General features: G+C 53.2%; 1 protein-coding gene across 2 annotated transcripts in view; it reads left to right on the forward strand.

The window, feature by feature from the left end:
- The window catches only part of SLC8A2 (solute carrier family 8 member A2), a 34,354-nt gene that overhangs the window by 7,164 nt on the left and 14,799 nt on the right, over positions 1 to 12,391 (forward strand). For both annotated transcript variants that reach the window (XM_036302983.1, XM_036302984.1), the window contains exon 3: positions 7,060 to 7,724. In XM_036302983.1, the coding sequence (XP_036158876.1) occupies positions 7,060 to 7,724 (665 nt within the window). The remainder of the gene's footprint in view (positions 1 to 7,059; positions 7,725 to 12,391) is intronic.

Below are 12,391 nucleotides of genomic sequence, written 5' to 3' on the forward strand. Positions count from 1 at the left end.
CTTTTTCCAGAAGACACGCCCCCTGTGCACAAGTCATGCTCCGGTCGCATAAGCCAGCCTTGTGTTTCCTGACGATGCTAATTGCTTTGGGCAACGGGTGCAATTTGCATAACTTATCCGTGGACAAGCACAGATACATGCCCACATCTGCCGCCTCTAGCTCTGAATTCCCCGGGCAGGCTGTCGTGGTTTGCACCCTCCATTCCCCATTCCCCAGTGATTGCTGATGTTCGGATCATTTATGCCACTTGACTGTAATTTATACTCACACCAGCACAGGTAGAAGCCCAGCCCGCAGCAAAGCCCGCTTTGCATAATTTATTCCAATAGTGAGGCAAAATTGAGACCGAGCTGCATAATTTACACCCACATTCACATGCTCATCTGCCTCTCGTTTGTCCAGTGTCTTAGCCGGCATCTTGTCTAGCCTGCGTTTAAAACGGCGGTTCTCAACCTGTGGGTCGCGACCCCTTTGGGGGGTCGAACGACCCTTTCACAGGGGTCGCCTAAGACCATCGGAAAACACATATATAATGACATATTGTTTTTTGTGATGAATCACTATGCTTTAATTATGTTCAATTTGTAACAATGAAATTGGGGGTCACCACAACATGAGGAACTGTATTAAAGGGTCGCAGCATTAGGAAGGCTGAGAACCACTGGCTTAAAACATCTGCCTAATTTATTTCCCACAGTCCCGGAGACTGCAGGCTATATTTGCATAATTTATTGATGGGCCTGCCTAATTCATTTGCACACATGCAGAATTTATTTGAGGCTCCCCAGGATGCCTTCACACGCGTGCAATCTATTCATGCATATCTGTCAGGTTTTACCAGTTAACGTTTCTTTCCGGGAAGGATCTGGAGGTAGAGGCATAAAAATTCTTTGCCGATGATACAAAGGCAGGACTGAGGGATGAGAAGGCAGAGAGGAGAGGGGGAGATGGCAGCGGCGGCGGCAGACAGCGGGGAGGGAGGGAGGGAGAGACAGTCACTGCGACGGACCCATGACTGTGGCCCTGAGCTTCCTGGCTTCATGGCCAATAGTACAGAGCCATGTGTCACAGTTTCCTTTTGTGTTTAGTTTTAATTTTTATCTATTTTAGAGGAGGGGGTGAGGGGGAGAGAGAGACATCAATTTGTTGTTTCCCTCATTTATGCATTCATTGGTTGATTCTTTTTTTAAAATGTATATATATTTTTATTGATTTCAGAGAGAAAAGGAGAGGGAGAGAGAGAGAGAAACATCAGTGATGAGAGAGAATCATCGATCAGCTGCCTCCTGCACGCCCTGCACCAGGGATCGAGCCTGCAACCCGGGTACGTGCCCTTGACCAAAATCAAACCTGGGACCCTTCAGTCCACAGGCTGACGCTCTATCCACTGAGCCAGACCAGCTACGGCTGATTCTTTTTTAAAAATATTTTTTTATTGGTTTCAGAGAGGAAAGGAGAGGGAGAGAGAGGTAGAAACATCAGTGATGAGAGAGAATCATCGATCAGCTGCCTCCTGCACGCCCTGCACCAGGGATCGAGCCTGCAACCGGGGCATATGCCCTGACTGGGAATAGAACCAGTGACCCCCTGGTTCATAGGTTGAGCGTCATAGGTAGACACTCAACCACTAAGCCACGCCGGCCGGGCTGTTGGTTGCTTCTTGTATGTGCCCCTGATCGGAGCTCGAACCCGCAACCTTGGCATATTGGGACGGCACTCCAACCAATGACACTATCACACTTTTCAGGCTGTTAAAAAGGTTTCCAAAATGGTCTTGGATGAGGATTTATACCAAAACTGTGAAGAGAATTTTAGACACACGGCTGAGAGGTGGGTAGGGATGGGGGTGGAGGGGAGGGTTCCCCCGAGAAGGAGCTGGCTCGGATGTGGGGAACAGAGGGTATAAGACACCAGGGCTCTGGATGGAGCAGCAGCCACGGAGGGGCCTGTTGGGAGGAACACAGAGACCACGATTGTGGGACATTTTGTGAAACAGCTGACGGAACTGGCATGAGATAAAGACGGCCCCGGTTCCCCCTGGATGCGCTGAACGGGGCAGGGAGAAGATGAGCCTGGCTCTGGCTTCCCCCCGGAAGTGCTGTGTGCCCTCCGGCGAAGCCTGTACCCTCTCTGGGCCCCAGTTTTCACATTTGAACCATGGAAGGGGTTGAACTAGACCACTGGTTCTTTTTTAAAAATGTTTTTAAAAAATATGTTTGTATTGATTTCAGAGAGCGGAAGGGAGAGGAAGAGAGAGAAATATCCGTGAGAGAGAATCATTGAGCAGCTGCCTCCTGCAGGCCCCCTCCTGGGGATCAAGCCTGAAACCCGGGCATGTGCCCTGTCTGGGAATTGAATGATGACCTCCTGGTTCATGGGCCGACACTCACCACTGCACCACACCGGCCGGGGCTTTGTTGTCGTTAATCCTCACCTGAGTATATTCTTTCCATTGATCTTTAGAGAGAGTAGAAGGGAGGGAGAGGGAGGCAGGGAGGGAGAGAAACATCAATGTGAGAGAGACACATCAATTGGTTGCCTTCCGCATGTGCCCCAACTGGGGCTGGGCATCAAATCTGCAACCCAAGTACGTGCCCTTGACTGGGAATCGAGCCCAAGACCCTTTGGTGCACAGGCCAATGCTCTAACTACTAGGCAACACTGGCCAGGGCTCGACCAATCGTTTTTGGCCCTTCAAACCTAATGCTCCTTTTTTATAACAGACAATCTGTTTTATGCCCTTTATTCTGCTGATGGGAAATTCTTAGGTAAGAAGAGAGAAGACTTCTAGCCTCAGAGTTTAGTTCGTGGACCCTGGGGCCCGAGGGCTGGGTTCAAATCCCACCTCTGCTGCTTCTTAGCTGTGTAACTAACCTCGGGCAAGTCCCTCACGTGCTCTCAGGGCTGCGTGAGGATCCGCTGAATTGCTTCCTGTGGGAGGGCCTAGAACGGCCAGCCAGGGGCAGAGAGAGGGTGAACTGTTCTTCTCATGAGTGACCTTGAACTTGCCTCTGCTGTTGGCATCCCCACGTCAGTGTAACCCCTGACCTATGACATAAAGGAAAGTAACCTCTCATAGGACAGTGTGCGTTCCACATGTCAGTGCTTCCACATGACTACCTAACCGTCATGACGAGGGAGCCCCATGCCAACACCTACTTATAAAGAACAAGCCCTAGCCGGTGTGGCTCAGTGGATAGCGTGCCGGCCTGTGGACTAAAGGGTCCCAAGGGCTCATGCCCCGGTTGTGGGCTCGATCCCCAGTAGGGGGCGTGCAGGAGGCAGCCGATCAATGATTCTCTCTCATCACTGAGGTTTCTATCTCTCTCTCCCTCTCCCTTCCTCTCTGAAATCAATAAAAATATCTTAGAAAAGACCAGAGACCGTTCCATGCAAGGATTCAAACAGAGGACCAGGTCGCCACGAGGTTAAAAGCGAGCATCTTTAGTGCATATGAAACAGCCAGGAGCATGCCTCGTACGTACAAAGTCAGGGGGGAGTTCTGCCCTGGTTATTGTAAGCAGGCTTTTCACTGGCATGAATGTCCAGTGGGAGGTTCTGAAACGAAGTCAGCAGGACGTGTATTGTGGGGGGCTGTCCCATGCGTCTCTGATGTCAGCAGGCTGGAACGCCCCAATTATGTGCACCCATCAGCACCCTGGAGTTCTGATCCCCCGCCGGGGGGCGTGTCTGTCCACCGGGACCTGAGGTGTCTCACTCCCCTCCCACCGTGGGCGAGTGCACACGCCCTCTCTGTGGGTGCCCTACAGGGCAGACGGGACCTGCAAGGGCAGAGGTTCTCAACCTGTGGGTCGCGACCCCTTTGGGGATCAAACGACCCTTTCACAGGGGTCGCCTAAGACCATCGGAAAACACACATATAATCACATATTGTTTTTGTGATTCATCACTATGCTTTCATTATGTTCAATTTGTAACAATGAAAATACATCCTGCAGATCAGATATTTACATGACGATTCATAGCAGTAGCAAAATTACAGTTATGAAGTAGCAACGAAAATGATTTTATGGTTGGGGGTCCCCACCACATGAGGAGCTGTATGAACGGGTCGCGGCGTCAGGAAGGTTGAGAACCACTGTGCTAGGGTCTCCTTTAACTTCCCTGCAGGGAGCAAAGCCAGTCGTAGGGGCCTGAGACTGTCCTCTGATGAAGAGAGAATCCCCCGCAACATACACGCTGGCCAGTCCGGTGCCCAGGGGGCGGGGGCTCGCTTTACAGCTTCTTCTCACAAACCCATCTGGTGGCTTCTGTGCGGTTTCACTATTTCCAAGTCCTGCCTTTTCCCTGAGCCATCAGTAAACACAGCGAGATCTTTTTTTTTTTTTTTAATATATTTTATTGATTTTTTACAGAGAGGAAGGGAGAGAGATAGAGAGTTAGAAACATCGATGAGAGAGAAACATCGATCAGCTGCCTCCTGCACATCTCCCACTGGGGATGTGCCCGCAACCCAGGTACATGCCCCCGACCGGAATCGAACCTGGGACCCTTCAGTCCGCAGGCCGACGCTCTATGCACTGAGCCAAACCGGTTTCGGCCACAGCGAGATCTTAAGAGCTATTTCCCCGACCAGACTCATTGTTAAGATACCTCTGGGGCCAGCAAATAATAAATCCTTTTTGCTCTTTTCTTCTTTATCTTTTTTGTGTTTGTTTGTTTTTTGTTCATCCTCACCCAAGTATTTTTTTTTTCCCATTGATTTTTAGAGAGAGTGGAAGGGAGGGGGAGAGACAGAGAGAGAAACATGGATGTGAGAGAGCCATATCAACCGGTTGCCTTCTGCATACACCGTGAGCCTGCATCCGAAGCACGTGCCCTTGACCAGCATTGAACCCATGACCCTTCAGTCCCCGGGCTGGTGCTCTAACCACTGAGCAACAGCGTTTCTTCCTTATCTTTAACGAGGAAGGTGACATTTGAGTCTTCTTTAAAAATATTTTTTTATTGATTTCAGAGAGGAAGGAAGAGGGAGAGAGAAACCTCAAGGATGAGAGAGAATCATGGATCTGCTGCCTCCTGCACACTCCCCACTGGGGATCGAGCCCGCAACCCGGGCATGTGCCCTGACCGGGAATTGAACCGTGACCTCCTGGTTCATAGGTCAACGCTCAATCACTGAGCCAGGCCGGCCGGCTAGGCTCCATTTGAGGCTTTTCACGCATACTTTCAGGGTGAACTGTCATGTGCTAGTGGATGCTTTTGCAACGCGCCCAGAGAAGAATACTAGTGATGATAATGATAATAGCAATTTCGCATTTTGAGTATTTTCCACGTCAGGAACCGACCATGCCGCGTGCCCCGGTGCATAACTCACTCAGTCTTGGGTCGGTGCCCACCTCGTGGACAAGAGGCTGGGCCAGACGTCCCGGGATCGGAGCTGGGCATGGCCGGGCTCTCTGGGGAGGCAGCATGTAAACATGGGAACTGGTTTCATGAGGCTGCGGAGAAGCCAGGCTGAGCCTCTTTTAGAATCAGCCCTGTCCCCAAGGGCCCCGTTCTGAGAAAGGCGCCTGGCCAGGCCACATTCAGGGTGGGGGGGAATGGGAGGGGGGTGGGCAGAGCGCATGGAGCTGGGACTGCGGGGAGGGGGCTGCCTTGGTGATGCCGGAGAATAGCTGGTTCCTGGGCATGATCCTGAGCGTGAGAAAAGGGGGTGAATGAGGCGACCAGGAGAGAGACAGGGAGAGAGGGACAGACTTCCAAGCATCTCACAAGGGAAGGAGATCGAAATCCACAAAATACATAAAAGGACGTGGAGACGAGTCAGGAGGCAGCAAGAAAGGAAGACCCTGGCGGGTGGCTCAGTGGTTGGGGCCTCGGCCCATACACCACAATGTTGTGGGTTTGATTCCAGGTCGGCATGTACGTAGGTTGTGGGTTTGATTCCCAGTCAGGGCGTGTGTGGGAGGCAACCGATCTCTCTCTCCCTCTCTCCCTCCTCCTCTCTAAAACCAATAAGCATATCCTCGGTGGGAATTTTTTTTTTTTAAGGGAGAGGAGGAGGAGGAGGAGGAGGAGGAGGAGGAGGAGGAGGAAAGGTAGAAAACAAAAATCCAACAGACACAAGGCTGAGACAGACCAACACAGAGAGACGAGGAGACAGAGGAACAGGGACAAGAGCGGAACAGAGACGAAGAGGGAGGAGGGTGCAGAGACGGAAGTGGGAGATGGGAGAGATGGGGGAGATGGGGAGATGGAGAGATGGGGAGATGGGGAGATGGGAGAGATGGGGAGATGGGGGAGATGGGGAGATGATGGGGAGATGGGGGAGATGGGGAGATGGGGAGATGGGGAGATGGGGAGATGGGGGAGATGGAGAGATGGGGAGATGGGAGAGATGGGGAGATGGGAGAGATGGGGAGATGGGAGAGATGGGAGATGGGGAGATGGGGGAGATGGGGAGATGGGGAATGGGGGAGATGGGGAGATGGGGAGATGGGGGAGAATGGGAGATGGGGAGATGGGGAAGATGAGGGAGATGGGGAGATGGGGAGATGGGGAGATGGGGAGAGGTGAGGAGAAGAGGGGAGATGGGGAGATGGGGGAGATGGGGAGATGGGGAGATGGGAGAGATGGGAGAGATGGGGGAGATGGGAGAGATGGGGAGATGGGGGAGATGGGGAGATGGGGGAGATGGGGGAGATAGGGGAGATGGGGGAGATGGGGAGATGGGGGAGATGGGGAGATGGGGGAGATGGGGAGATGGGGGATGGGGGGAGGGGAGATGGGGAGATGGGGAGATGGGGAGATGGGGAGATGGGGGAGATGGGGGAGATGGGGAGATGGGGGATGGGGATGGGAGATGGGGAGAGATGGGGAGATGGGGGAGATGGGGAGATGGGGGAGAGGGAGAGAGGGGAGATGGGGGGAAGATGGGGGGAGATGGGGGAGATGGGGGAGATGGGGAGATGCGGGACAGGGACCACCTGCGGGGTGTTGGGACCCAGACGCGGGAGGCGCACGCGGAGAGCCGCGGAGGGCGGAGCGCGCCCCCTGGCGGCGGCGCTGACCCGCGGCCACCCGCCCGCCCGCAGGTGTGGGAGGCGCTGCTGACCCTCATCTTCTTCCCGGTGTGCGTGGTGTTCGCCTGGATGGCGGACAAGCGGCTGCTCTTCTACAAGTACGTGTACAAGCGCTACCGCACCGACCCGCGCAGCGGCATCATCATCGGCGCCGAGGGCGACCCCCCCAAGAGCATCGAGCTGGACGGCACGTTCGTGGGCGCCGAGGGGCCGGGCGAGGCGGGCGGCCTGGGCCCGGGCCCCGCCGAGGCCCGCGAGCTGGACGCCAGCCGCCGCGAGGTCATCCAGATCCTCAAGGACCTGAAGCAGAAGCACCCGGACAAGGACCTGGACCAGCTGGTGGGCATCGCCAACTACTACGCGCTGCTGCACCAGCAGAAGAGCCGCGCCTTCTACCGCATCCAGGCCACGCGCATGATGACGGGCGCGGGCAACGTGCTGCGGCGCCACGCGGCGGACGCCTCGCGCCGGGCCGGCCCCGCCGACGGGCCCGCGGAGGAGGAGGACGACGGCGCCAGCCGCATCTTCTTCGAGCCCAGCCTCTACCACTGCCTGGAGAACTGCGGCTCCGTGCTGCTGGCCGTCACCTGCCAGGGCGGCGAGGGCAACAGCACCTTCTACGTGGACTACCGCACGGAGGACGGCTCGGCCAAGGCGGGCTCCGACTACGAGTACAGGTGGGTCCGGGGGGCGGGCGGGCGGGAGGGAGGCTGTGCGTGGGGCCTCGGGGTTCCCGGGTCTCCTGGCCTCTGCGCCCATCCTCGCGGGGCCTCGGGGTTCCCGGGTCTCCTGGCTGCCTCCGCGCCCATCCTCGCTCTGCTACGGGCAGACCTGCAGGATTCATTCATTCGCTCGCTCCTTTTTTTAATTTTAAATATATTATTTTCAGAGGGAGAGAGAAACATCAATGATGAGAGAGAATCATCGCTCGGCGGCCTCCTGCACGCCCCCTACTGGGGATCGAGCCTCAAACCCGGGCATGTGCCTTGACCGGGAATCGAACCCTGGCCTCCTGGTTCCCAGGTCGGCGCTCAATCACTGAGCCACGCCGGTCAGGCCGTTCATTCACTGTAGAGAGCCTACTTGGCAGCACACTGTCCCAGGCCTTCGGGGCACACAAGAGAATGTGAGTGCCCACTGGCCAGGGCTGCCCCTCCCATGTTCATCACGTACCTGTGGGCTCCTGTGCTTGGCACCACACTGTTACCTGTATGCTTCCCTGGTAGAACAAGTACCCCACGGACACCATGACTAAAATAAAGCGTTTATTGAGTGCCTACTGTATGCCATGGGTATATCATGGTGAGCACGACATCTAAGGTCCCTACCGTCCTGCTACAGTAAGGCTGCAAACTATTAAACTATATGAAAACATCAGGTGAGCCCTAGCCGGTTTGGCTCAGTGGATAGAGCGTCGGCTTGCAGACTGAAAGGTCCTGGGTTCGACTCCGGTCAAGGGCACATGCCTGGGTTGCAGGCTCAGTCACCGTGGGGGGCGTGCAGGAGGCAGCCGATCAATGGTTCTCTCTCATCATTGATGTTTCTATCTCTTCCTCCCTCTTTCTTCCTCTCTGAAATCAATCGAAAAACATTAATAAAAAAATCCACACCATCAGGTGATGTAAGTACTACGTAGGAATATTAAGTAAGATAAGAGGAAGGCGACGGTGCCCCAATTGTGCCCAGGTTTTTGGCTCCACCATAAAGCAACCCACCGCTTGCGCCCTACTGAGCCTCGCTGCCCTGTCCTCACACCCTTTGGAACAGACCTGTGATCTCCCCTCATTCAAGCACCTACTGTGCGCCAGGCGCTTTCTTTTGTGGCTCAACATACAAATGCCAGCAAGATAACTTCGCTGCCCTCCTGTGGCCCACAAAATTCTTTATCTATTTGTAGTTCTGTCCATACCACACTCTTTCACGAATTGTAGCTTTACAGGATAGCTACTGTAGTTAACTGGCGTGCAAGTCTCCCTTGGTTTCCTAAAATAATAGCACTTATCGTGTGTCTGCTGGGTCAGCCATGGGCCTGGGCAGTGGAGACAGCAGCAAATGAAACACATAAAATTCCTGCCAGAACAGTCAACGTCCTCACCGGCCGTGAGGGAGAGACAGGCCACTAGGACGTACCCGCTGCACACATAGAAATGCCAGGAAGGGGCAAGAGCCGTGAGGGAAACTAAGGCAGAGGACGGGGGAGCGTGTTGGCGGCTGAGCTGTGCCCCGGCCCCATCCGCTCACCATCCGCCACCCCTCCCCCCACCCTCTCCCTGAACTAGTCACAGATCGCGGGGCCCGCGATCGCGCAGCAGCCATCCCCCACGCAGACCCACGAACCGCTCATGCTCTGTCCGTGCATTCCTCTCTGGCTTCAATGTTTCATATGAATAATCGTGGCGCTCCGTGTGAGCTGCAGGCAGCACGGCCCTGCGCCCATGAACACTCGAGCGTGCCTCTCCAGGAACAGCGACATTCTCCTGCATAATCGCCAACGGCCCCCACACTCAGGACACTCAACACCGAATCAGTGTGACTGCGCGATGTGCAGCCCACGCGTGCATCGCCCCGGCGACCCCCGGAGCATCCCTTACGGCTGCGTGTCCCCCTCCCCCTCTTCCCATCCATCCCAGAACCACGCCTTGTGTCTGATGGTCGTGTCTCTGTCCGCTTCACTCTGGATCCGTCCCTGAGCCTTCCCGTGGCTTTCGTGACCCCCGACACTTTGGAAGAGGACAGGCCAGTTACTGGGACAGTCCTCGGTTTGGTTTGGACTTGTCTGTTTCCTGTGGTCAGATTCAGGGGGTGCGCTTCGGGCGGGGCCGGGGAAGTGATGCCGTGTCCTCCTCATTGCCCAGGAGGCACGACACCCACTGGTCCCCTTACTGGTGATGTCCACCTCAGCCCTTTGTGGTAAAGATGGTGCTAAAGACTTTCAACAGTAAAGTTAAATTTAAAAAACACGCACCTTAAAAAAATGATGGTGCTAAAATCACCACATTCTACTATCCCTTGAAGTTTACATTTTTTTTTTTAAATGTGTTTTTATTGCCGAACTAGTTTGGCTCAGTGGATAGAGCGTTGGCCTTCGGACTGAAGGGTCCCAGGTTCGATTCCGGTCAAGGGCATGTACCTGGGTTGCGGGCACATCCCCAGTGGGAGGCGTGCAGGAGGCAGCTGATCGATCTCTCTCATCGATGTTTCTAACTCTCTATCCCTCTCCCTTCTTCTCTGTGGAAAATCAATAAAATATATTTATATATATATATATATATATATATATATATATATATATAGGTTTCAGAGAGGAAGGAGAGGGAGAGAGAGATAGAAACATTGATGAGAGAGAATCTTTGATCGGCTGCCTCCTGCCTGCCCCCTACTGGGGATCGAGCCTGCAACCCGGGCATGTGCCCTGACCGGAACTCAAACCATGACCTCTTCGTTCATAGGTTGACGCTCAACCACTGAGCCACATGGTTGGGTCAACCCATTTCTCTTTTTAAATTTTTTCTATTACAGTTGACATTCAATATTCTGTTAGTTTCAGGTGTACAGCACAGTAGTTAGGCATTTATAAAACTTACAAAATGATCCCCCCAATAAGTCGAGTTCCCACCTGGCACCATACATAGTCATTAAAATATTATTGACTCTATTCCTTATGCTGTACTTCACATCCCCATGACTGTTTTGTAGCGACCAGTTTGTACTTCTTACTGCCTTCACCTTTTCCTCCCAGACACCCACTCCCCTCCCATCTGGCAGCCAGCAGTCTGTTCTCTGTACCTATGAGTCTGTTTCTGTCTTGTTTGTTCATTTACTTTGTTTTTTAGATTCCACATATAAGGGAAATCTTATGGTATTTGTCTTTCTCTGACTGACTTATGTCACTCAGCATAATACCCTTTGGGTTCCTCCATCGTGTCACAAATGGTAAGATTCCACTATTTTTTTATGGATGAGTAATATTCCATTGTGTATATGTACCATATTTCCTTTATCCACTCATCTATTAATGGACATCTAGGTTGCTTCCATATCTTGGCTAGCCTATATAATAAAAGCCTAATATGCTAAGTGTCCGGTCGTTCAGTTGGACATTCAACCAATCAAAGGATAATATGCTAATGATATGCTAAGGCCGCTCAACCGCTCTCTATGACGTGCATTGACCACCAGGGGGCAGATGCTCTGACCAGTAGGTTAGCTTGCTGCTGGGGTCCAGCCAATCGGGCCTGAGCGAGATGGGCCGGACATGCCCTGAAGCCCTCCTATGGTCCCTCCCCTGCTGGCCAACCTCCTGCATCCTTCCCCAGCCCGATAGTGCACCAGTGGGGTCCCTCGGCCTGGCCTGCACCCTCTCACAATCCAGGACCCCTTGGGGGATGACGGAGAGCCGGTTTCGGCCCAACAGCAGAACGACCGGTCGCTATGATGCACACTGACCACCAGGGGGCAGATGCTCAATGCCGGAGCTGCCCCCTGGTGGTCAGTGTGCGCTCCCACAGGGGGAGCACCACTCAGCCAGAGGACGGGCTCACGGTTGGCTAGTGCAGCTGCGGTGGTGGGAGCCTCTCCCGCCTCCACGGCAGTGTTAAGGATGTCGGACTAGGGCTCCCAGACTGTGAGAGGGCACAGGCCGGGCTGAGGGACTCTCCCCACCCCACCGCTGCACAAATTTCATGCACCAGGCCTCTAGTTGTAAATACCACTGCAATGAACATAGAGATGTATATAGCTTTCAAACTAGTGCGTTGGATTTCTTTAAATAAATACCCAGATGTGAACTTGCTGGGTCATAAGGTGGTTCTATTTTTTTTAAAACTTTTTGAGGAATCTCCACACAGTTTTCCATAGCAGCTGCACCAATTTGCGTTCCCACCAACAGTCAAGGGTTCCCTTTTCTCCACATCCTTACCAGCTCTTGTTTGTTGATAAGTTTACATTTCTAACATCCCACAACTTTAGGATCCTGAGATTCTAATATTAATATGTAAATATCACTAGCTAGCTTTTGTTGAGTGCATTTCCTGTATTAATGCAATTCTCTTTTTTTTTAAAAAAAAAACAACACATATTTTTATTGATTTCAGAGAGGAAGAGAGGAGAGATAGAAACATCAGTGATGAGAGAGAGTCACTGACTGGCTGCTCCCTGCACGCCCCCTACTGGGGATCGAGCCTGCAACCTAGGCATGTGCCCTTTTGAGAATTAAACTGTGATCTCCCGGTTTATAGATCGACGCTCAACCACTGGGCCACGCCCGCTGGGCTAACTCAATTCTTATAACAACACCATGAGGTAGACACTGTTATTAGCTGCATTTTACAGACGGGGAAACTGA

This window comes from Myotis myotis, unplaced genomic scaffold (genome assembly GCF_014108235.1).
Source record: "Myotis myotis isolate mMyoMyo1 unplaced genomic scaffold, mMyoMyo1.p scaffold_m19_p_34, whole genome shotgun sequence".
Taxonomy (NCBI): domain Eukaryota; kingdom Metazoa; phylum Chordata; class Mammalia; order Chiroptera; family Vespertilionidae; genus Myotis; species Myotis myotis.